Source organism: Triticum aestivum, chromosome 6A (genome assembly GCF_018294505.1).
Source record: "Triticum aestivum cultivar Chinese Spring chromosome 6A, IWGSC CS RefSeq v2.1, whole genome shotgun sequence".
NCBI lineage: Eukaryota > Viridiplantae > Streptophyta > Magnoliopsida > Poales > Poaceae > Triticum > Triticum aestivum.
This window is the reverse complement of record NC_057809.1, coordinates 314,456,570-314,481,130: the sequence shown is the minus strand read 5'-3', so window position 1 is coordinate 314,481,130 and position 24,561 is coordinate 314,456,570. Positions and strand designations below refer to the sequence as shown.

At 45.7% G+C, this 24,561-nt stretch overlaps 1 protein-coding gene and 1 long non-coding RNA gene across 3 annotated transcripts; one reads left to right on the top strand and one right to left on the bottom strand.

Moving 5' to 3' along the window:
• Window positions 1-9,338: 9,338 nt before the first annotated feature.
• Window positions 9,339-15,190, top strand: LOC123127486 (probable protein phosphatase 2C 15). Its single transcript, XM_044547207.1, has 9 exons — window positions 9,339-9,759; window positions 10,527-10,698; window positions 10,971-11,121; window positions 11,202-11,265; window positions 11,958-12,065; window positions 12,845-12,970; window positions 13,043-13,281; window positions 13,894-14,096; window positions 14,508-15,190. Exons 1-9 carry the CDS (start codon window positions 9,514-9,516, stop codon window positions 14,540-14,542), a joined length of 1,344 nt encoding a protein of 447 aa, XP_044403142.1. The 5' UTR covers window positions 9,339-9,513; the 3' UTR covers window positions 14,543-15,190.
• A 1,430-nt stretch (window positions 15,191-16,620) lies between these two features.
• Window positions 16,621-19,179, bottom strand: LOC123127485 (uncharacterized). Of its 2 annotated transcripts, none has more exons than XR_006462527.1 (3): window positions 18,534-19,179; window positions 17,332-18,462; window positions 16,621-16,973 (listed from the first exon to the last, which is right to left on the bottom strand). It is a non-coding gene; the product is annotated as an uncharacterized lncRNA (long non-coding RNA). The 2 variants fall into 2 exon arrangements; XR_006462526.1 differs by having other exon boundaries at window positions 18,633-19,179.
• Between the last annotated feature and the right edge of the window lie 5,382 nt (window positions 19,180-24,561).

Below are 24,561 nucleotides of genomic sequence, written 5' to 3'. Positions count from 1 at the left end.
GTGTCAAGTTACTGGTCTTAGCGTCTAGTCCTTTAGAGTTTCGAGTTTTGTTCACAGGTTGTCACATCGCCGCTGCCATATATCACCACCGAATCATCATCATCGCCGCTGCCATATATCACCACATATTCACCACCAATCCGAGTCCATATACACCACCACATATCCGCCGCCATCACGCCAATCCGAGTCCACCTGCAACATATATCCGCCACCAGTCCGAGTTCCACCAGATTCATCTCCGCCACCAGTCCAAGTTCCACCAGATTCATCTCCGCCACCAGTCCTATTCCGAGTCCAGTATTTTGTTACTCTGTTTTGGATTTCCAGATCACGCCGTACTTCGAGTCGTGACAGAGAAGGACCCCCCAACTTCCGTGCCATCCACAGAAGAAAAATAGTTCCAGTTTAAAAAAAAATAAGTCTGGAAAATTCTGGCTAGGCAGTTTTTAGGCCATTTGTAGACTTTTTCGAAAAAAAATTGTTGCGGAGCAAAAAAAAGAGGAAAAAGTGCAAAAAAATAAAAAAAATCAGAGTGTGCTCCTCCCTTGTTTACGTGCAGCGCCGTGATTTTGTTAGTGTTCTAGGCTCGCGTCTCTAGCACGGTCTAGCCTAGGACCAGCACAGTACTGTTGTTGAGCGTTTATTCAACTTTGCATCTCTGAATTGATTATTGCTGACCCTTTTTGCTACCATATTATAAGCCTTCCCAGCTCCACATACATCTACATCGTGCATTTGACTCTCCCTGGCAATCGCTCTATCCAAGCTTTTGAGAGTTTTGACTACAACGGTTGCCGATCACCGCGTGCTGCTGGGTAAGAACTGGTAAGACTTTGAGATTTGCTTGACGGATTTGTGACACCCACCACCACCTCTTGTTAGTAGTCTGTAGGATCATACTCTTGTGTGTTTCTATTGCTGCTAACCATGCCAGGATCATAAGCCAACGAGACTGACTGGGAGAACATGATGAATAAGGAGTTGCATGATAAATTTCAGCAAATGATGAGTGGACAGGTGCAAGATGTGCTACAGATTTGAAGAGGCCATGGAGAAGATAGATGGCATGGAGAAGACGTTCGAAACAAAGCTCGATAACAAGTTTAATGAATTGCTCTCGCATCTTCCACCACCACCACCGGCTGCACCTAACGCACCTCTACAACAGCAACAACAACGACTACCTCCACGTCGGGAAACAGCCCTCCGCCGAGCGAGCCGTGTCCCTCTTCAGCCTGGCCAAACTGCTGGTGCTGCTGTTGATACTTCTGTGGCCCCTGCTGCTGATGTGGAGGAGGATGAGTATGCGGGAGATTACGAGGATGAGGTTGATCAAAATCAGAACTACGTGCAACCACCAGCACCACAACCACCAGGTCATCCACATGCAAATAATGGCAATGTTAGGGCTCCCCCTCAGGTACGAGATCATGACCATCTCCCTAAACTGAAATTGAATATTCCACCATTTGAGGGTAGATATGTTCCTGATATATATCTTACTTGGGAGTTAGAAACTGAACAACGATTTACATGTTTACAATATCCTGAGGAGAGACGTGTTCCTGCTGCTGTTTGTGCTTTCACTAGCTTTGCATGTGTTTGGTGGTCTGAATATTGTCGATTATATCATGTTCCTGCTACTTGGGCTGCTTTGAAAACTACTATGCGTACTCGTTGGGTCCCACCATATTATCAGCGTGAATTACTTCAAAAATTGCAGCGCTTAAGACAAGGACAAAATTCGGTAGAAGAATATTATCAGGAATTACAAACTGGCTTGATTAGATGTGGTATAGTTGAGGAGAATGAAGCTATGCTTGCACGTTTTCTGGGTGGATTAAATAGAGAGATTCAGACCATTCTAGACTATAAGGATTATAATAATATCACTCGTTTATTCCATCTTGCTTGTAAAGCTGAACATGAAGTGCGGGATCGACAGGCATTGGCGCGAACTAACTTTTCTGCAGGCCGACCTTCATCATGGACACCACGTGCATCATCTACTTCCACTGCACCATCACCTCCTTCAGGTGCCACCTCCAACCGTGATACAAGAAAGCAGGCACAACCACCACTATCTGCCAAGAGCACACCTGCTGGGCCTGCACAAAACTCTTCTTCTTCCATGGCGTCAACAGGGCACACAAGTGATATTATTTGTCTTCATTGTAAGGGAAGAGGACATTTTGCGAGAGAATGCCAATCTCAGCGTGTGATGATTGCTACTGAGGATGGTGGGTATGAGTCCGCTAGTGACTATGATGAGGAGACTTTGGCTCTTATTACACATGAAGAACACGGTGGAGATGATTCTGATCATGAGACGCAATACATGGCTGCTGAAGATGCTGACAGGTATGAATGTTTAGTTGCTCAACGTGTTTTGAGTGTGCAGGTTACACAAGCTGAGCAAAATCAGAGGCATAATTTGTTCCATACAAAGGGAGTTGTGAAGGAACGTTCTATTCGCGTCATCATAGATGGAGGGAGCTGCAACAACTTGGCTAGCATGGAGATGGTGGAGAAGTTATCTCTTACCACAAGACCACATCCACATCCTTACTACATCCAATGGTTCAACAACAGCGGCAAGGTTAAGGTAACACGTACTGTTCGTGTGCATTTTAGTATCTCTACATATGCTGATTATGTTGATTGTGATGTGGTACCTATGCAAGCATGTTCCTTATTACTTGGTAGACCATGGCAATTTGATAAAAATTCTGTACACCCTGGTAGAAACAATCAGTATACTCTTGTTCATAAGGATAAAAATATTACTTTGCTCCCTATGACTCTTGATTCCATTTTGAAAGATGATATTAATAGAGCTAATAAAGCAAAACAAGAGAAAAATAAGAGTGAAAATCAGATTGTGGCAAAAGAATTTGAGCAACAAATGAAGCCTAATAATAAACCATCTAGTGTTGCTTCTGAAATTAAATTGAAAAGTGCATGTTTACTTGCCACCAAATCTGATATTGATGAGCTAGATTTTAGCAAATCTGTTTGCTATGCTTTTGTGTGCCAAGAGGTATTATTTTCATTCGAGGACGTGCCTTCCTCTTTGCCCCCTGCTGTCACTAACATTTTGCAGGAGTTCGCTAACGTCTTCCCACCAGACATGCCACCGGGATTACCACCTATTCGAGGGATTGAGCATCAAATTGACTTAATTCCCGGTGCATTGCTACCCAACCGTGCACCATACCGTACCAATCCAGAGGAGACGAAGGAGATTACGCGTCAAGTACAGGAGCTGCTCGACAAAGGTTATATACGCGAATCTCTTAGTCCTTGTGTTGTTCCTATTATACTAGTGCCTAAAAAGGATGGTACGTCGCGTATGTGTGTTGATTGTAGAGGCATTAATAATATTACTATTCGTTATCGTCATCCTATCCCTAGGCTAGATGATATGCTTGATGAATTGAGTGGCTCTACAATATTCTCCAAAGTTGATTTGCGTAGTGGATACCATCAAATTCGTATGAAATTGGGAGATGAATGGAAAACAACATTTAAAACTAAGTTTGGTTTATATGAGTGGTTAGTCATGGCTTTTGGGTTAACTAATGCACCTAGTACTTTCATGAGACTAATGAACGAAGTTTTACGTGCTTTCATTGGACGATTTGTGGTAGTCTATTTTGATGATATACTGATTTATAGCAAATCTTTGGAAGAACATTTGGAACATTTACGTGCTGTTTTTATTGCTCTACGTGATGCACGTTTGTTTGGTAACCTTGGGAAGTGCACCTTTTGCACCGACCGAGTATCTTTTCTTGGCTATGTTGTTACTCCACAGGGAATTGAAGTTGATAAAGCCAAGATTGAATTTATTGAGAGTTGGCCGCAACCCAAAATGGTCACACAAGTGCAGAGTTTTCTTGGACTCGCTGGTTTCTATAGGCGTTTTGTGAGAGATTTTAGCACCATTGCTGCACCTCTCAACGAGCTTACAAAGAAGGATGTGCCTTTTGTTTGGGGTACCGCACAGGAAGAAGCCTTCACGGTATTGAAAGATAAGTTGACACATGCTCCTTTACTCCAACTTCCTGTTTTAATAAGACTTTTGAGCTTGAATGTGATGCTAGTGGAATTGGATTAGGAGGTGTGTTATTACAAGATGGCAAACCTGTTGCATACTTTTCTGAAAAATTGAGTGGGCCTAGTCTGAACTATTCTACTTATGATAAAGAATTATATGCTCTTGTTCGGACTTTAGAAACATGGCAACATTATTTATGGCCCAAAGAATTTGTTATACATTCTGATCATGAATCCTTGAAACACATTAAAAGTCAAGCAAAACTGAACCGTAGACATGCTAAATGGGTTGAATTCATTGAGACTTTTCCTTATGTCATTAAACACAAGAAGGGTAAAGAAAATGTTATTGTTGATGCATTGTCTCATCGTTATACTATGCTTTCACAACTTGACTTTAAAATATTTGGTTTGGAGACCATCAAAGATCAATATGTGCATGATGCTGAATTTAAAGATGTATTGCAGAATTGTAAAGAAGGTAGAACATGGAACAAGTTCGTCGTTAACGATGGATTTGTGTTTTGTGCTAACAAGCTATGCATTCCAGCTAGCTCCGTTCGTCTCTTGTTGTTGCAGGAGGCGCATGGAGGAGGACTAATGGGACACTTTGGCGTGAAGAAGACAGAGGATATACTTGCTACACATTTATTTTGGCCAAAGATGAGACGGGATGTTGAGCGTTTTGTTACTCGCTGCACTACATGTCAAAAAGCTAAGTCACGACTCAATCCTCATGGTTTATATATGCCTTTGCATGTACCTAGTGTTCCTTGGGAGGATATATCTATGAACTTTGTTTTAGGTTTACCTCGAACAAAGAAGGGGAGGGATAGCATATTTGTTGTCGTGGATAGATTCTCGAAAATGGCACACTTTATACCATGTCATAAAAGCGATGATGCTGTTAATGTTGCTGATTTGTTCTTTCGTGAAATTATTCGCTTGCATGGTGTGCCAAATACTATTGTTTCAGACCGTGATACTAAATTTCGTAGCCACTTTTGGAGATGTTTATGGGATAAGTTGGGGACTAAACTGCTTTTTTGTACTACTTGTCACCCCCAAACTGATGGACAAACTGAAGTAGTCAATAGAACATTGTCTACTATGCTTAGGGCTGTTTTAAAGAATAATAAGAAAATGTGGGAAGAATGCTTGCCTCATATTGAATTTGCTTATAATCGTTCATTGCATTCTACTACTAAGATGTGCCCTTTTGAAATTGTGTATGGTTTCCTACCTCGTGCACCCATTGATTTGTTGCCTCTTCCATCTTCGGAGAAGGTTAATTTCGATGCTAAACAACGTGCTGAATTGATCTTAAAAATGCATGAGTTTACTAAGGACAACATTGAGCGTATGAATTCTAAATATAAACTTGCTGGAGATAAGGGTAGAAAACATGTTGTCTTTGCACCTGGAGATCTTATTTGGTTACATTTGCGTAAGGATAGGTTTCCTAATTTGCGCAAATCAAAGCTAATGCCACGTGCTGATAGTCCATTTAAGGTGTTAGAGAAAATAAATGATAATGCATATAAACTAGAGCTGCCTGCAGATTTTGGGGTTAGTCCCACTTTTAACATTGCAGATTTGAAGCCTTATTTGGGTGAGGAAGATGAGCTTCCGTCGAGGACGACTTCATTTCAAGAAGGGGAGGATGATGAGGACATCAATACCATTGTTACACCCACAGCCCCTACTACTACATATACTGGACCAATTACTAGAGCTCGCGCATGCCAGTTAAATTATCAGGTACTTTCGTTTCTTGGTAATGATTCTAATGTTCACGAGAATATGATGCTGCCTAAATTGGATACATTTGTTTTGCTTACAAATGAAGGGCCTGGCATGGATAAGAGGGATGAACATTGGAGCACGAACAAGTATGGAGTTGATGGCACGCGCAAGGGGAACAAGAACAGAGTTACAAGTGATGATTTCAGGACTTTGAAGCCACCATAATGAGTGCATGAAGCCTTGGACGAAATATACAAGATGCCACTTCATAAATTTCGTCCAGAGGCTATTCTAGGTGCCGCGTCACCTTATTATTGGGTCAGGCCCATGTAATTTCGAAATACATAAGTATAGGCTGTTTTTAGAGTCTGTATGTGTGGGGAAATAAGAGATAGGGTTGGTTCCGGACCCCTTCCCCAAGGGCCACGAAATTACCCCCTCTTCCTCCATATATACAGCCCTTAGGGCACCGTTTAGACTTTGGGTTTTGTTTAGATCAAAAGTTCGCCATAGCTGCAACTTCGCGTACTTCGTTTGTGTTCAACGACCAGACCAAGGCGTTACAGAACCCCACCTTCATTAATAAAGCTTTCCTCTTATATTCGCAATATCCCGATTGCAATCTTAGTTTCTTGCTTGTTCTTCGTTTGCTTGCAGGAAACAGGCCCTCGTGGTCAGGTTGATCGTGCTCCGGCGTGGTCAATAACCCTCGGAAGTTGGTTTAGCGATTGCTAAGGCGCGACGTCTCCCACGCTCGTAGTCGGATCGCCAAGGTCGACTCCCACAGAAAATGATAGCCACCATCTCATCGAAACATCGGGATACCTTTGCCTCTATCACAACACGTGCGGTACACTGGGATGTCAAGCCGGTCCCGTGATCGGCACCTCCTTGCCGCACGTGGCTCCAACTCGGAGGCACGTGACGGTGGCACTAGCGGCGGCATGCGGGATGAGCCTCCGCCGACATCGAGCTTGCTCTTGCCCTTGCCGAAGAAACCCATGGCAACCTAGGGTTTTGCTGTCGCCGGGAAGGGAGTGAGTGTGGCCATATATGAACGGGGAGGAGAAGTGGATGAGCCCCCCTCGTCCCACACGCCTGCATTAGATGTAAACTTGGAACTTCGAGATGCTGCCGTGTGGGCCCGAGTTAGGTGGTCGCATCGACTACGGCCGCGGTAGTGGTTGGGCGGCTGACAGGTGGGGCCGTGGCGGACACCGAGCGAAAAGCGATGCATATACCTCGTGTCGTGTGGACAGAAATCAGATGCAAATATGGGCTAAAAATACGCCAGACACGAGCGCACTAGTTTTCGGTTTGAATTGACAGCGTTGGGACGATGTTCACGCGTGGCCGCGTTGGAGTTGCTCTAAGAGCAACTCTAGCAGACCCCGCAAAAACTTGACCCGCAAAACGCGTTTGCGGTTTCACAAAGATCGCGTTTGCTGGTCGAAAACTAGCGCGGCAGAACAAATACCGCATCTAAACCTGCATAATTTGAAAAAACACTTTCGTGGGAGAAATTGCACAAACATAGTTCATCACATCACATACTACATAGTTCATACAAGCATAGATCATACTACATGCTACTTTAACTAGTACTAGAGGGGGTCTGATCTGACGGCGGTGAGGACGACACCGTGGAGGCCGAGCGACGCTCAATCCTCTCGCCGGAGCTGCACAGGTCGACGTACCTCACCACCTGCTCCGCGCGGATGTGGCGCCACTCCTCGGCCTTCTCGTTGGCGGCGACCGCCTGCCGCCACTCGAGGTCTTCGAGCTCCTCAGCGTGGCGCCGACGCTCCTCCTCCTCGCGCATGCTCCGCTCGGTGATGGGGGCCCGCAACGGCGTCGACGTCCGCGACGTAGTCCTCGGGCCCGACGACTCCGCGGCGGCCGAGCGGAGCGGGCTTCTCCTTCACGGGGACGAAGGCGAACGGCACCAGCTCCTCCTTGTCCTCCAACCACTCCCTCTTCATGGGGAGGAAGCCCGCGTCGGAGGACGAAGAGCTCCCGGCGAACGACGACCTTGCGGAGGAGAGGGATGCGCACCGGTGGTCGTACTCTTCGGTCTCGTTTCCGGGTGCCGCGCTTCCACGCGCCGTCGGACCGGACGCGTCGCTCGCGCTCCGGGTCCCTTCTGCCGCCGGATCTACTGCCGGAGCCGCATCCGGAGCTCCACATTCGGCCCCACATGGTGGCTGGAGGCGGGGCGAGTGGTCGCCGACGGCGAGAAATGTGAAGAGGGGAGAAGGGGAATCGGGCTCGGCGGCGGCGAAGGATAGGGTTTGGACCCATAAAAGAGTCGCGGAACCGCAGTTATAGTGGGCGAGGCGTGCGGTTTGCAAGTTGCGGCAAATTATTTTACGGGCCGGACGAGTATGCGGGCTCTGTTCTGCCCGAAAAATTGGGCCGAGCCTATATACTCATCGAAATTTTACGGGTCTGTGCGTTTTGCGGGGTTGCTCTAGGTGGCGTTTGGTTCAATGGCTATCCCTAGGTGGGTTGGGGATAACCAATTTTTTGAAGGATGTCACTCGTTTGGTTTGTAGGCAGCAAAGGATAGGGATAGCCAAGATGCTGAGAGTATTCCTCTAAAAGCTGGTTAACCAGAGTCGCCGAAATATGCCGGATGAGGGCAGCCATGCGCGCTCGCTTCGCACGCGAAACGTTTTTTTTCAGCTGAATCGCCTCTCCCCAACGAAACCCATCTCTGAACACCCCTGCTCTCCCCACTTTCTCGATCACGGCTGGCGGCGGCGGCCGGCGCCGGCGCCGGCCGGAGAAGCACAAAGGCGGTAGTCCTTGCCCTCTCCCCTTCTCCTTGCCTATCTGGGCTCTCTTTCATGTCCCACGCGTGGCAAGGTGGCGGCAGCCTGGGCGTCTGGCAGTGTGGAGGCTACAGCTCGGGCGCATAGCAGCGGCGACGGCGGCTGGGCCGATGGGGCATGCAGCGGGAACGGCTGCTTGGGCGGTTCGCCCATGTCCTATCTCGCCTCATATCCAAGTGCACTATTCCCCATGCTCCGATTACCCTCTTTGAAATTCTGCCCTTTAATGTGTTCCATTTGTTTCTCCATAAACTGCGAATGAACTGCAGCTATTTTTCATCCCTCTCCTTGATTTTCTTCTCTCTCTGAACTGCAACTTGTTCGCTTCTCCAGTTCTGCTTGTTTACAGAGGGACTCAATATCCATAACGTAATTAACAGTTGGACTATGTGAGTAGTTGCAACTTGTCTGATTTGAACTATGAAATTGACAAAATCAACGTTGTATTGAAACTGCTGCTACCCCCTAGCTAGCCACTTCTTATCCTTATCCAAACAATAAAATGTGGTTGTCCAACCTACCCCATCTCTCCCAACCAAACAACGAAAATTGACTATCCCCAACCAAGTGGTTGAGGATATCCTTAGCCAACTTAACCTTGCCCATGAACCAAACGCCACCCTAATAACCCTAATCCGAAGTCCGAACATGGCCCTCGTCGTCCATTGCCAACTTTTGCCGAAAAATGTCGAATGCGCGTGGCGGGCTGGATTTCCGCGTTCTGTACCCATGTGACCTCCTCCTCCCTTCCTTCCTCACCTCCTCTCTCTCTCTCCCCCCAAAAAAGCCCCTCACCAATACGGGTGAGACGGGACGAATTGGGGACCGCGCCTCTAGCGGATCGGCGCGGCGGTGGTCGCAGGGCAGGGGGATGTCCACGCGGTCGAGGTCGGTGCAGGGCTCCGTGGGCGGCGGCGGCAGCACGGCTGGGGGCTCGGCCGTGCCGCTCGCCGTGCTTCTGCGGCGGGAGGTGGTCAGCGAGAGGACCGCCGCCGAGCGCCCGGAGCTCCAGCACGGCCTCTTCAGCCAAGCCAAGAAGGGCGAGGATTTTGTCTTCCTCAAGCCCGACTGCGAGCGTCTCCCCGGCTTCCCGCCATCCTCCTTCTCTGCCTTCGGCGTAAGCGCCCCACACCCTTACAATCGCATTTCGTGCGTGCCCGATCTGGCAGCGCCGTGCGTCACGTGGATACGTTACGTTGGTGCTCAATAATTCTAAGTTCACGTGGATCGGGTTGGATGCGTGCGTGCGTGCGTGCGTGAATTGTGAGGCTTGCTCGATTTTGTTTATGCTCGGTTGTTGGAGAATTCTGGATTCTGGAATTCGTTTGGAGGGAAGCTTTGAATTCGTTTGGAGATTGGGATGCTGACTCTATATATGGTTTATGTGTGCATAACAGATATTCCCTCTGTTCCTAAATACGTATTTGTTTTTTTTAGAGATTTCAAATGTACTACCACATACGGATGTATATAGACATATTTTAGAGCGTAGATTCACTCATTTTGCTCCGTATGTAGTCATTTGTTGAAATCTTTAGAAAGACAAATACTCCCTCCGTCCGAAAAAGCTTTTTCGGATGGAGGGAGTATTTAGGAACGGAGGGAGTATTTAGGAACGGAGGGAGTACTAGTTTCACAATGAAATTAAGGTTAATTTATCGTCAACAATGAATGAATGCATGTGTCCAATTGAATTATGTAATGCTGGACTTGCTGGCTATAGCACAAAGTATCTTTTTTTTGAAAAAATAGCACAAAGTATCTTAATTTGCTGTAGTTCCACATTTTAGACTTTTTTGAAGAAATTTTGGAGGCAATAATTTTGATGAATAATCAACTAGAAGCAATTGTTCAGAGCCTCTCAGCGCGGTGGTTTTATTGCAGCTGTTTGATGGGCACAATGGGAATGGAGCCGCTATTTATACAAAGGAGAATCTCTTGAACAACATCTTGGGTGCAGTCCCTGCTGATCTCAACAGGGAGGACTGGCTTGCTGCGCTTCCAAGGGCGATGGTTGCAGCATTTGTCAAAACCGATAAAGATTTCCAAACAGTAGGTGCGTCAAGTGATAATTAAAGCAATTTTCACTAATCCTCCAGTATTCTGAGTTATCTTATAAAAAGGAGATTTATCTGTCATCAGAGCCAGCAAAAAGAGATCTTTTGATCGGTCATTAGAATCTTCCATATGCTGGCATGGATCTTGTTTATTCCTGTTCTTTGGTCTCTAATGACATACATTTGTGAAACATTTGGAATAACTTGTTCAAACATTACTAGCATCAACCTAAATTAAATGTCCTACTGATATCACTTTCTTTCTTTACAGCACGCTCTTCAGGAACAACAGTGACATTTGTCATAATAGATGGATTGGTTGTTACTGTTGCATCTGTTGGTGATTCGCGTTGTGTATTAGAAGCTGAAGGTTCAATTTATCAGTTATCTTCGGATCATCGTTTCGATGCCAGTAAAGAGGAGTAAGATTGTTCTCCTGATATAAGCCTTCTCACTTCTCATGGCAAAAACTTATCTGTTGCCACTTGATTTTGATGTGCAGGGTTGATCGTGTAACAGAAGCTGGAGGTGATGTTGGAAGGCTAAATGTTGTTGGTGGTGCTGAGGTTTCAACTTTGCTTATTTTGCCATTCAAGTTAATTTTCTTGCATCAAGGTTCATTGTTGCCATTTCTGTTGCTTCAGTTTATGAGATACTCGTACTCGACTTGGAAATTTGCAGTATTTATGGTGACTGTTAGGAGACATATTATCCTTTAACCTGTTCTTCAGTACTGAAAAATTTATGCAGTCTTTGGTGACATTGATTAACATTAGCCACAGATATATCTACTCCCCCCGGCCCTTTTTAATCGTCGCGGGTGTGCTTGCTCATCGGAGTTGGGTGTCGCGACAGTAATTAGGACCGGAGGAAGTAGCATTTTAGCTGCATATGTTAATTGTATGTTGCCCTCTAATGTTAACTTTTTTGTTTCATGTTAAATGTGCTCCCTAGTATTGAATTTGCTTTTGAACTTGATCCAAAGTGTTTGCTACACAGCTGTTAAATGCCAATTTTTAAAACCTTGATTGGATTTTTAGAGTTTTAACGGCATATAACATATTAGTTTATGCAAGAGACATGGTACCCAATCGTGCATTCGTGTTAGGAGTGGAACAGGAGGAAGTGCCCAATATAGGTGGAGGGTGTAAGATGAGGGACATTGTTTTTTTTTCATTGATACATTTTGCATGTGTTTTTTCTAGTTTTCATATTCTTTTCATTTGCTTTACTAATGCATGCTTTTCTTCACCTCCAGATTGGCCCCCTTAGATGCTGGCCTGGGGGTTTGTGCCTGTCAAGGACAATCGGAGATCAGGACGTGGGTGAATTTATCGTTCCTGTTCCTCTCGTCAAGCAAGTAAAGGTATGTCTGGAAATGCAGAACACATTATAACAGTTTTAACTTAAGGCTGGAGCACGGTGGTTGCGCTCAGAGGAAGTGGGTAGATTACAGTCATCTAATCTGGGAAGGGAGGGGCGCTGAGATCTAGGGGTATGCGACGGAGCGGCGGCGGCTGGGCTCCCCTTCTTCTCTGGTCCGGTGGCCTGGCCATTGGGTCTCTTCTTCTCCAGTGCGGCGGCACACCAGCAAGGGGGTATGCGACGGAGTTGCGGCGGCTGGGCTCCCCTTCTCTGGTCCGGTGGGCTGGCCACTGGGTCTCTTCTTATCCTGTGCGGCTGCACTCCAGCAGGGGGGTATGCGACGGAGTGGCGGCGGCTGGGCTCCCCTTCTCTTGTCCGGTGGGCCGGCCACTGGGTCTCTTCATATCCAGTGCGGTGGCACTCCAGCAAGGGGAGGGAGCGGCAGCAGTGGCGGCGCAGAGCTCAGGTCGGGTGAAGGCAGGATGAGGCGAGAAAAGGGGAACGGTGGTTCGTGGGTAATGATACGTACGGGGTTAGGCTTTTCCTGGTTTCCCCGTGTCCGATCAGTATCTGGAGTATCCCAGACGTATCTGAATTAGTTTAATTATTTGGAAAAAAATATCGGCGGATACGTACTTTGCTATGTTTCAGCGGGTATCCGGACGTATCTAACCCCTGACACAGCAGTTTGCTGCCATCTCCGAGTAACCTAGTGTATTGTTTATGTTAATCTGATCCCTGGATTCTGAAAAGTACCGATATATTTTTTAATGTGTCTAGTTATCTACTGCTGGAGGCCGGCTTATTATTTCAAGCGATGGTGTTTGGGATGCTTTGACTGCAGAACAGGCTCTGAACTGTTCAAGAGGACTTCCTCCTGAAGCTGCAGCCGAGCAAATTGTTAAAGTACACCCCTCCTCTCTCTCTAACCCTGACTCTTTCATGATGCTCTTCTTTACACATTCAAATATTTTTCAGGACGCAGTGCACTCAAAGGGACTGAGGGATGACACCACTTGTATAGTCGTTGACCTAGTACCAGAAAAAGGCAACCCAGCTATGTCAGCTCCTAAAAAGCAACCAGGAATGGGTGTTTTCAAAAATATGTTTCGCAAGAAAACATCTTCCGACTCATCATCCCATGCAGATAGAGAATATATGGATCCAGACGTTGTAGAAGAGATATTTGAGGATGAATGTGCATTGCTCTCTAGACGGTTGGTTCTATAATTCTATTTTCGATCATCAAAAGAGCAAATGGTCATGAAGTTCAGTTATGATTATATAATCGTGTTGAAGGTTTCCAACGCATCATCAACCATAATAGATTCTTACTGAAAGAAAAATGAGAAAGTCGATTAATAAATTCTTTTGCATTCTTACTTCTTGTTCTCTAGAAGTTTGCACATTCATTTTCCATTTTGACGACCAACAGTGTTAGCTTAATCAATAACCTTCTCACGGGCCTAGAATAAACTTACGGATGGTTTCTCGCTACAAAATGAAAAACAACTTGAGGACACGTACCATCCTTTTGGATTCTGGCTGAAGTAATTTATAAAGATACACACCATGAGGAAAGTTAGATGAAGTTAAAGTGCAAACATATAGAGCACATAAACTCATTCAAACAGCATAACATTGTCATGTTTGAAGTATTTGGATCTGACCTTCCGTTCTATTGCATGCAAAACCCTCAAAATATTTTGTTCATTCACATTATCTTCCTATCTGCTGCTGAGCGCAACCTTGTTTGGTTGATATTCTGAATTCCTTCAGTTTGCACCAAGACCTGTGCATATGGCTCAAATTTCATTTTTTAACCGCAGGCTGGATTCTGAATACCCTGTTCGAAATATGTTCAAACTCTTTATATGTGCTATTTGTCAAGTAGAGTTAAAGCCAAATCAAGGGATATCTGTACATGAAGATTCATCACAACCTGGGAACTTGCGTCGATGGGATGGTCCGTTCCTTTGCCAAAGCTGTCAGGAAAAAAAAGAAGCCATGGAGGGAAAGCGCCGTTCACGAGGTATTGTTTGCAGAGCTGTTTATATACTACTCCCTCCGTCCCAAAATAAGTGTCGCTGATTTAGTACAACTTTGTACTAAATCGGCGACACTTATTTTGGGATGGATACTCCCTCTGTTCCACAATGTAGTGCATGTTTGATTTTTAGAAAGTCAAACAAGTCTACATTTGACCAAGATTGTAGGGAAAATATCAACATCTAAAAGCCAAAACTAGAATCATTAGATTCATCATGAAGTCTGTTTTCATATTTTAAATATTTACTATTTTAAATGCTGATAGTTTATTCTATAAACTTGGTCAAACGTAGACATGTTTGAGTTTCTAAAAACCAAATATGCACTACATTGTGGAATGGAGGGAGTATGAAGTACATAAACTTTTTCCTTATGTATTGTTAACTTGCTACAGATTCGTCATCGAGAAATAGCGGGTCCAGTGAATAGTCGCCAAGGTTAAAGTTGTCTTGCTTTTAAAAAAGGGTTATGATACCAGAGAGCTACTGACCTCACAATGCCTAAGCCTCCAAGAGACAATCATTCTGCGGCATTTCACGTTGTTTTGGCACTTCCGTGATCACATGGACTGGTTGGGGTATTTGATCTGAGATTGAAATATGAATTGCCATGAAGCAGGTGGTTACTGTTCAATAGCCTATTATGCCATTTGAAGTGGCAAGCATATACCTTGTTTTTAATTAAAGGGACAAGCTTTTTGCTCGACAGTTTCACACAGATCATTTGACCTTGGTGGCAAATACAGGCCCAAAGATCATTGATTGAGAACGGCATGCCATGTTGACATATCTATTCTTAGGTCAAACTATAGTGTGAATTACTGATCACATATAGAGCTCCGGTCAGAAGGGCTTTGTAATTCTCAATATGAGTAGGTGAGTTTCTTCTGACCGACCTTGACTTGTGGTCGAGAAATACTCAACCCTTGTTGAAGTTCAGCTTTTCCTAACTCTTCTGTAATTAATTAGCATATAAATAAATTCTTTCAAACAACTGTGGCTTGATTGATCAGCAGGACATTTCTGTGCTTGTTTACAATGTACATAATCTTGCTAACAAAGCTTATTTGTTTCTCCATTGTGTCCTACCTCCTGTGCTTGTGGCTGCTGTTAGTAAATCTCAGTTTATCTGGAGGCGTACGCAGTCTTGCTAACAAATTCATTATCCGGAGCCTGGAAGTGTACGGAGTCTCTGGGCAATTGTTTGAGTTATTGCAGTTTGCGCAAAATTAAAATGAACAAACTGATTACAGCAGAATATTTGTGACACGAAGATGCAGCCATCATTCGGAACAACGCATGATCCCACCATAGGATGATCATATGTTTGCTGAACGATTGCGTCTCCCGCAAAAAAGAGAAAACAGCCCACATGCCGGCCCGGGTGCACCTGTCGCATGCATCACAAACGCCTCTAGCCGGCGCAACAAACACGAGTTTAAATTGCCGTTTAGTGTGCTGTTCTGTGCTTCTGAATCGCCCACCAGCGTGATGAATAGGGGGTGGAGCTGACATCACGACGTGTTTTACAGTGTACTAGATGATTGATGGTGCGCGTTGCTGCGCCCGTCTATTTTGATTCTTAGTTATTACTCCCTCCATTCCAAAATATAGTGCGCCCACGCTTCCTGAGGTCGAACTTTGACCATAAATTTAACGAACGAGACCGACTGCGGCGGGAGAAAAAGTTACATAATTAAAAACTTCTTTCGAATACGAATTCACTGATATAACTTTTGCCCCCGCTGCAATCGGTCTTGATAGTTAAATTTACGGTCAAAGTTAAAGCACGTGGATAAAGGAAGCACTACATTGTGGAATGGAGGGAGTATTAGGTTAGGGATGTAATGTGGTTTGTATATATTTGCTTGCATTGTTTTGAAATATTATGATTTCCTATAATTTGTATTTTTCATTATTTAAAAAAGTAATGGTATGTAAGTAAAGAGCGAAATCTAATTGTACATGTAGCTCGTATGTAGCTCATCTTCACTTGGGGATACATTACAACTTCCATGTGAACATAAGGTTACATATAATTACTAGCAAAAGAGCCCGTGCGTTGCAACGGGAGAAGAAAATATCACACTGCCCTAACCCAATAACCATAACATGGGTTGTATGCGACATTTCCTAAACCTAGACCTATTTCCAAATCATCCCTAACCCTCACTATCTCATATACTTTTTCTTTTTTCCTTTTAAACCCGTGTGTTGCAACGGGAGAAAAAACTATCTCACGATGTTTGATATTGAGCATTTGTTCCTACTGAGACCAAACAGGGAGATATCATTTCTATCGACCAAGAGTATATTTGCAATATTACATAAAATGCAATCATTCTAGCAGAAATAACACCACCATTACAAAAAAAAAAGATTGTAGATTTGTCAATTATTCTAGCATTGGCCCATTATGCTACTATGGATAGACCGGGGCATTATTTGTGATTAATCACTGGGACATTCATTGTGTTTTATAATGCTAATGCAAGTAGAAAATGGACGGAAACCAAATATTAGATTTTCTTTCTGTCCGAAAAATGTCTCCTTGGTAATTCTGTAATTGTGCACACACCCCAAGTTTCATTAGGAGAAAACAGAATGAACCTACAGTACATACACTATCTCCCCAAAATCCATAGGCTCCAGGAGTTATGTATTACATTTATTATACAAAGAAAATGAAAATCCGACAAACCCACTTCTGGAGGCCAAGCACCAATGAACATCACCGTCGTATTTTTTTTTGTTGGGTAGTGGGGCAGAATTATGATTGAGATGTGATGTACCTGCTAAAGGAACTGGAACCAACTCATCAATCTGCAAACTACCATTTGCCAGAATGCTAGAGAAATGATCTGCATTTCAAGATACAATGCAGAAGTGTAGACTGTTAGGACTTCTACAGTTTTTGTTAAAAAAAGTATGTTGGGACATAGCAAGTTGAAATCGTCCGACATATAAACAGTCAGTTAGGATCAACGGCATAATACTTTTTTACGAGGTTCATATAAAAGCAGCTATCTAGAATCCCACTCCAAAAAATTATGTAGAGCCAATGGGGGTCCAAACAAAGAACCTCATATGTGCTAATAAATTTTGACAAACTTATATCCGTACTAATAACCTTTCCAGACAGTACTAAAAAAGAACTAGGAAATTGCCCCCATTGAATGATGAAAAACAAATGGAAGATAATAGGTTGTTCATATGCACCTGACTTTCCACCAAAACCAAACGTCAACCATCCTCGTCAGCTTCAAGTTCTGTTGTAATACCGATTCCTTTGCACCAATAATCTAATCTCTACCACGTAATTGACAGGTTTTATCTCCCTGAAAACATCATTTGAATAAATTGGCTTTAGTTAGTATGTTTATTTTTTCAAAACCAGCAATGAAAAACTTTAATTTTCAGGGGAAGCTTCACTTTCCAAAGAAATTTATCTAGAAATTAATATTTCTCAAGTTCATTCTCTTGTAGAGACAGCTAACAGAAAAAATCCCATCAGAAGTATAATTGAATCTTTATCAATGCAGAAATTGACACCTTCACAAGTAGCTTGGAGGCTGTTTCTCAATTTTAAAATATCGCACCAATGTGTCCATGTACTTTGCACCGACTCCCATCCATTTTTAAGAATCTCAGCAACAGAGAGACCTTTGCTAAAGTAAATGTTGTGCAGCCTAAGGATAAGACGGAGTAAAAGGTTCACAATCCATAAACCTTCCATGTAGATACAACCAATTTACAAGCCCATAAATCAAGTCCTTTTATTTGTTTGCTATAGGTGGAAGAGCCTGGGGTTCTATCAGTGACAAGATGGGGTTTCTGTCAATGACAAGATGAATGGCGGAGATGCCGGCAAGCAACATTGCAGTCAAATAAATGCTTTAAGCAATTACTGTGTCCCAATGCAAACTATGAAAAAATTTAGGGAACACTTGAACGGAAGTACGTATCACCCATCTCTTCTAAAAATTAAATGTTTCACCTATATTTCGTTCATTTGTTCAATCACATGCTATTGGATTCAAGCCACACACGGTAACCATAGTTGGCGACTGGTGCTAAATCATAAAATGAAAAAGATAACACAAGCATAATGATATTCACCTAATTCTGAGATCTCTATGAACATCATTTTGGTTTCTACATAATGTATTGTATATTATACCAGAGATTCAGGAAATAACCATAAATAATAAGCTTTGTAGCAAATTACTCTCCTTCCAACCATCCCGCCAGTACGCTTGCTCCCTTGCAGGCATTGACACAAGCACATGGGGATTGAATCAATCAGGCTAGTCAGTGAACCGGTTCAGCACTTGTCCGTTCAATGTATTTCTGTGTTCAAAATTTAGCATCAGACATAACGGGTATGTGTTGTAGGTACAAATAAAATTCAGAAAGAGTACCGGGCTTTGACTGAGCTGCTGCATGGTGCTTGCCGTCGAGTTGGTGCTTGAGTTTGAGAGTAAGAGGGGAGGGCAGGGAAGAGGCAGGAAAGTACGGACCTGACGGACACATCAAACAGCTTGGCCTCCAGGCAGTCATCGTGCTCCTCAAAGGCAGTGCAGAGGCGTCACACAAGAGTGCCCAGGGACTCCCACATCTTCCCTGCCCTGCCGGCGGCGAGGGGCATCCCGCCCGCAAGCACCATGGTCTTGTCGAACTGGTCCATGGCCGCTGCCCATGGCGTGCAAGCGGTTGACTGCGGGGCTGCAGCAGATGGCGCTGGAGACGTGCAACAACGGTGCTGCAAAGGCGAGGTGGGGAGACGCGGGAGGAGGCACAGGGGACGACGGTCGGGAACTGCGCAAGAGGCCGGTCGCGGCGCCGGTCGGACATCGATCACGCGGCTCGACAAAAGGCGGCCATGGCTCCGGAGCACGTGTGCACAGTGTAATCGGGGCGGCGCAGAACGAGGAGATTGAGGAGGAGGCCCGGCGCTCGCGCCACGGACGATCGGTGACGGATCGGATCTGGGTGGAAGGAGAGGCCATGGATCGAGGCCAGCTCGGGAGGTTGCGAATGAACAACAGATGGAGAGTGAAGAAAAGATCGTGCTATTAGTACCACCTCCTTTATATTACGATTTTGTCTATACGAATCGTAAAAGCATATTACGACTATGTGAAAGCGTATTATGACGGTGAATCCGACAAAGTCAATTCATGCTTTATTATTAGGGAGAAATTGGCAGTGCCATAAGCCAATCTATCCATGGTAAAAAAAATGACTATGCATAGTTTGGTTAGCATACAAGTTTGTTTGCAGTTGCATATGAATATGGAATTAAACACAATATAAAATTGCAATGTATAAAGATAGAAGAAAGCGGCATGGCAGTAAATAATTTGAAAATATATTGTATTGCAGCATAGAGCGAATTGGAGAAGATGCAGACCTCAAATAGGAACCAGAAAATATTGCACAGAATATTCTATAATTATGGATACATCTGACACGACAGAGGACGGGAGAAGTAAAATCATACTATCAAAGAAAATTAAGAATCTTGATTATGATTACTTATCATATTGTTCGTGGTAAGAGCATCTCTAGCCGTGCCCTTAGGAAGGCCCAGTCGCGCCCCTAGGAACCCGATTTTTGTCGATCTGGGCCGAAATCAGCACCGGCAGACCCAGACCGAACTCGGCACGCTGGAGGGCGCCGGGGCGAGCGGTTTTGGCGTGAAAGAGCCGTGGGCCAGCCGCGTCAGTGACACCGCCCTCGTCTTCCCCCAACGCCTCGGTTTCCCGCAGGGAATCAATGGCAAGGCTGCCACCGGTCAGCCTTGTCATTGATTCCTCACGGGCGGCGCATCACGGGGCGGCACACCGACGCCTCCCCTCCCTCGCACGCGTACACACGGGCGGAGCGCGGCTAAATAAACCGGTGGCCTCCCTCGCCTCTGGCCACACCAGCCCTAGCCGCCGAGCTATACCTCTCCGGTGCGCCGCCGAACCCTCCCTCTTCCTCTCCCGTGCGCCGCCGCCGAGCCCTCCCTCACCCGTGCGCCGCCGCCGCCGAGCCCTCCCTCTCCCTCTCCCGATGGCCGAACGGTTCCCCGGAGACGAGGCGGCGGCCAACGGCTTCGGCTGCCGCTCGCTCCGCGAACAGGAGTCATGGCTCCTGTTCCAGGCCAACATCCCGGCGCCGCCGGACATGCGCGCCGGCCGACGGGGTGGAGGCTCAGCAACGACAGAGTGCCCATTCCTCCGTTGCCCGACGCCGTGGCGCGCCCCTCCTACTTCGCTGACGAGGTAAAGATCGTGCGCGCCTCCCTCACCAACGACCAGCTCGCCCTCCCCCAGTACGTCGCCGACAACCACGCGGCGTGGGTGGCATACTTCGAGCGCCATCAGCAGCAGTGGCTGGCGTCCACCAACGGGGCACCGGTGGTGGGCGGCGCGAAGAACAGCGAGGGGCGCCACCTGTGGTGGGGCGTCCCCGGCCGCATGCTCGAGGGCGTGCTGACGCACCTCAAGGGCGGCAACAACCCGTCGTTGGCATACCCCGCGGCGAGGGCGGCCGCATCGGCACACCGCCGACGCGGCGGGCAATGGATGCCCAGGAGGTTCAGCTCCTCCTCCTCTTCCTCCTCATACTCTTCTTCCCACTCCTCCGGCTCTCCGGCGCTGCTCGGCGTTAAGACCGAGCCGGCGGCGGAGACGCCGCTCGGCCGGCGCACTCGCAGCGCCGGCATCGTCATCAACGAGGGCGGCCGATGCACCTCCTCGTCGGCTCCTCCGCGCTTCGTCAAGCCAAAGACGGAGCCGGGGCTCGAGCCGGTGAAGACGGAGCCGGGTCTCCCCACCGTGAAGACGGAGCACGGCGACGTGGAGCACGACGACGACGCGGCTCTGGAATGGGCGCGCAAGGACTCCCTGACATGGCAATATGCTGTGCTAGGGTGACCTATTGCAGTGCTACACGTTGCAGACGGAACGTGAAAACATCTGGGAATGTTTTCCCAGCTTTAGGCAGTTTTTGAATAGATGAACCGGAGGGGAAGGTTCTATGTTTGCAGTCTTGAAGGCATGTGACACGTATGTGGATAGCATATTCAGATTCGTCTTATTTTTCCAAGCAATTTTCATATATAAAGTATTTTCATCTGAGTTAAAGATTATTTTATATGATTTTTCAAAGTTTTAAACATTTTCTTATATTTATAGAATTATTTTTAATTTCAAAGATAAATAGTAAATAAATATTTACACCCACTGTGAGCTAGCCATAGTGGATGACAGTTGGGGCCGGGTCGAGCTGGCTTAGTAGTCAACTTTGACCACACTGACTGGTCAAAGGGGCCCACTGGGCCCACCTGTGAGTGACTGGACTGGCCCAGTCAGTAGGTTGACCAGGTCAACTGGGCCAACTGGGCCCAAGGGGACCCAACTGTCAGCCTCAGGTTAGTTTACCAATGCTTAGGTTAGTCTAACTAATTTAGTTAGGTTGTGGGTGAAGGAAATATGCCCTAGAGGCAATAATAAAGTTATTATTTATTTTCTTATTTCATGATAAATGTTTATTATTCATGCTAAAATTGTATTAACCGGAAGCATAATACATGTGTGAATACATAGACAAACAAAGTGTCACTAGTATGCCTCTACTTGACTAGCTCGTTAATCGAAGATGGTTATGTTTCCTAACCATATACATGAGTTGTCATTTGATTAACGGGATCACATCATTAGGAGAATGATGTGATTGACATGGCCCATTCCATTAGCTTAGCACCCGATCGTTTAGTATGTTTCTATTGCTTTCTTCATGACTTATACATGTTCCTATGACTATGAGATTATGCAACTCCCGTTTACCGGAGGAACACTTTGTGTGCTACCAAACGTCACAACGTAAATGGGTGATTATAAAGGTGCTCTACAGGTGTCTCCAAAGGTACATGTTGGGTTGGCGTATTTCGAGATTAGGATTTGTCGCTCCGATTGTCGGCGAGGTATCTCTGGGCCCTCTCGATAATACACATCACTTAAGCCTTGCAAGCAATGCAACTAATAAGTTAGTTGCAATATGATGTATTACGGAACGAGTAAAGAGACTTGCCGGTAACGAGATTGAACTAGGTATTGAGATACCGACGATCGAATCTCAGGAAAGTAACATACCGATGACAAAGGGAACAACGTATGTTGTTATGCGGTCTGACCGTTAAAAATCTTCGTAGAATATGTAGGAGCCAATATGAGCATACAGGTTCCGCTATTGGTTATTGACCGGAGACGTGTCTTGGTCATGTCTACATTGTTGTCAAACCCGTAGGGTCCGCACGCTTAACGTTACGATGACAGTTTCATTATGAGTTTATATATTTTGATGTACCGAAGGTTGTTCGGAGTCCCGGATGTGATCACGGACTTGACGAGGAGTCTCGAAATGGTCGAGACATAAATATCGATATATTGGACGACTATATTTGGACACCGGAAAGGTTCCGGGTAAGATTGGGACAATACCGGATCACCGGGAGGTTATCGGAACCCCCGGGAGGTATATGGGCCTTATTGGGCCTTAGTGGAAAGGAGGGGAAAGGAGCAAGGGAGGGGGCGCCCCCCAAGCCCAATCCGAATTGGGAGGGGGGCCGGCCCCCCCTTTCGTTCCTCCCTTCTTCCTCTTCCTTCCCTCTCCTACTCCTAATAGGAAAAAGGGAAGTCCTACTCCCGGTGGGAGTTGGACTCCCCCCCTTGGGCGTGCCACCCTCCTTGGCCGGCCCCCTCCTCCACTCCTTTATATACGGGGGCAGGGGGGCACCCCAGAGACACAACAATTGATCATTGATCTCTTAGCCGTGTGCGGTGCCCCCCTCCACCATAATCCTCGATAATATTGTAGCGGTGCTTAGGCGAAGCCCTGCGACGGTAGAACATCAAGATCGTCACCACGTCGTCGTGCTGACGGAACTCATCCCCGACACTTTGCTGGATCGGAGTCCGGGGATCATCATCGAGCTGAACATGTGCAAAAACTCGGAGGTGCCGTAGTTTCGGTGCTTGATCGGTCGGGCCGTGAAGACGTACGACTACATCAATCGCGTTGTTATAATGCTTCCGCTTCCGGTCTACGAGGGTACGTAGACAACACTCTCCCCTCTCGTTGTTGTGCATCACCATGATCTTGCGTGTGCGTAGGATTTTTTTTGAAATTACTACGTTCCCCAACAGTGGCATCCGAGCCTAGGTTTTATGCGTTGATGTTATATGCACGAGTAGAACACAAGTGAGTTGTGGGCGATATAAGTCATACTGCTTACCAGCATGTCATACTTTGGTTCGGCGGTATTGTTGGATGAAGCGGCCCGGACCGACATTACGCGTACGCTTACGCGAGACTGGTTCTACCGACGTGCTTTGCACACAGGTGGCTGGCAGGTGTCAGTTTCTCCAACTTTAGTTGAACCGAGTGTGGCTACGCCCGGTCCTTGCGAAGGTTAAAACAGCACCAACTTGACAAACTATCGTTGTGGTTTTTGATGCGTAGGTAAGATTGGTTCTTACTAAGCCCGTAGCAGCCACGTAAAACTTGCAACAAACAAAGTAGAGGACGTCTAACTTGTTTTTGCAGGGCATGTTTTGATGTGATATGGTCAAGGCATGATGCTAAATTTTATTGTATGAGATGATCATGTTTTGTAACCAACTTATTGGCAACTGGCAGGAGCCATATGGTTGTCGCTTTATTGTATGCAATGCAATCGCCCTATAATGCTTTACTTTATCACTAAGCGGTAGCTATAGTCGTAGAAGCATAAGATTGGCGAGACGACAATGATGCTACGATGGAGATCAAGGTGTCGCGCTGGTGACGATGGTGATCATGACGATGCTTCGGAGATGGAGATCACAAGCACAAGATGATGATGGCCATATCATATCACTTATATTGATTGCATGTGATGTTTATCTTTTATGCATCTTATCTTGCTTTGATTGATGGTAGCATTATAAGATGATCTCTCACTAAATTTCAAGATAAAAGTGTTCTCCCTGAGTATGCACCGTTGCCAAAGTTCGTCGTGCCCACACACCACATGATGATCGGGTGTGATAAGCTCTATGTCCATCTACAACGGGTGCAAGCCAGTTTTGCACACGCAGAATACTTAGGTTAAACTTGACGAGCCTAGCATATGCAGATATGGCCTCGGAACACTGAGACCGAAAGGTCGAGCGTGAATCATATAGTAGATATGATCAACATAGTGATGTTCACCATTGAAAACTACTCCATTTCACATGATGATCGGTTATGGTTTAGTTGATTTGGATCACGTGATCACTTAGAAGATTAGAGGGATGTCTTTCTAAGTGGGAGTTCTTAAGTAATATGATTAACTGAACTTAAATTTATCATGAACTTAGTCCTGGTAGTATTAGCATATCTATGTTATAGATCAATAGCTCGCGTTTAGCTCCC

Coding starts and splice junctions, on each gene's coding strand:
- LOC123127486 (XM_044547207.1), top strand. CDS start 9,514: ATGTCCACGCGGTCGAGGTCGGTGCAGGGCTCCGTGGGCGGCGGCGGC. Junction 10,699..10,970: donor TAAAGATTTCCAAACAGTAG/GTGCGTCAAGTG, acceptor CTTTCTTTACAG/CACGCTCTTCAGGAACAACA. Junction 12,971..13,042: donor CAGCCGAGCAAATTGTTAAA/GTACACCCCTCC, acceptor AATATTTTTCAG/GACGCAGTGCACTCAAAGGG.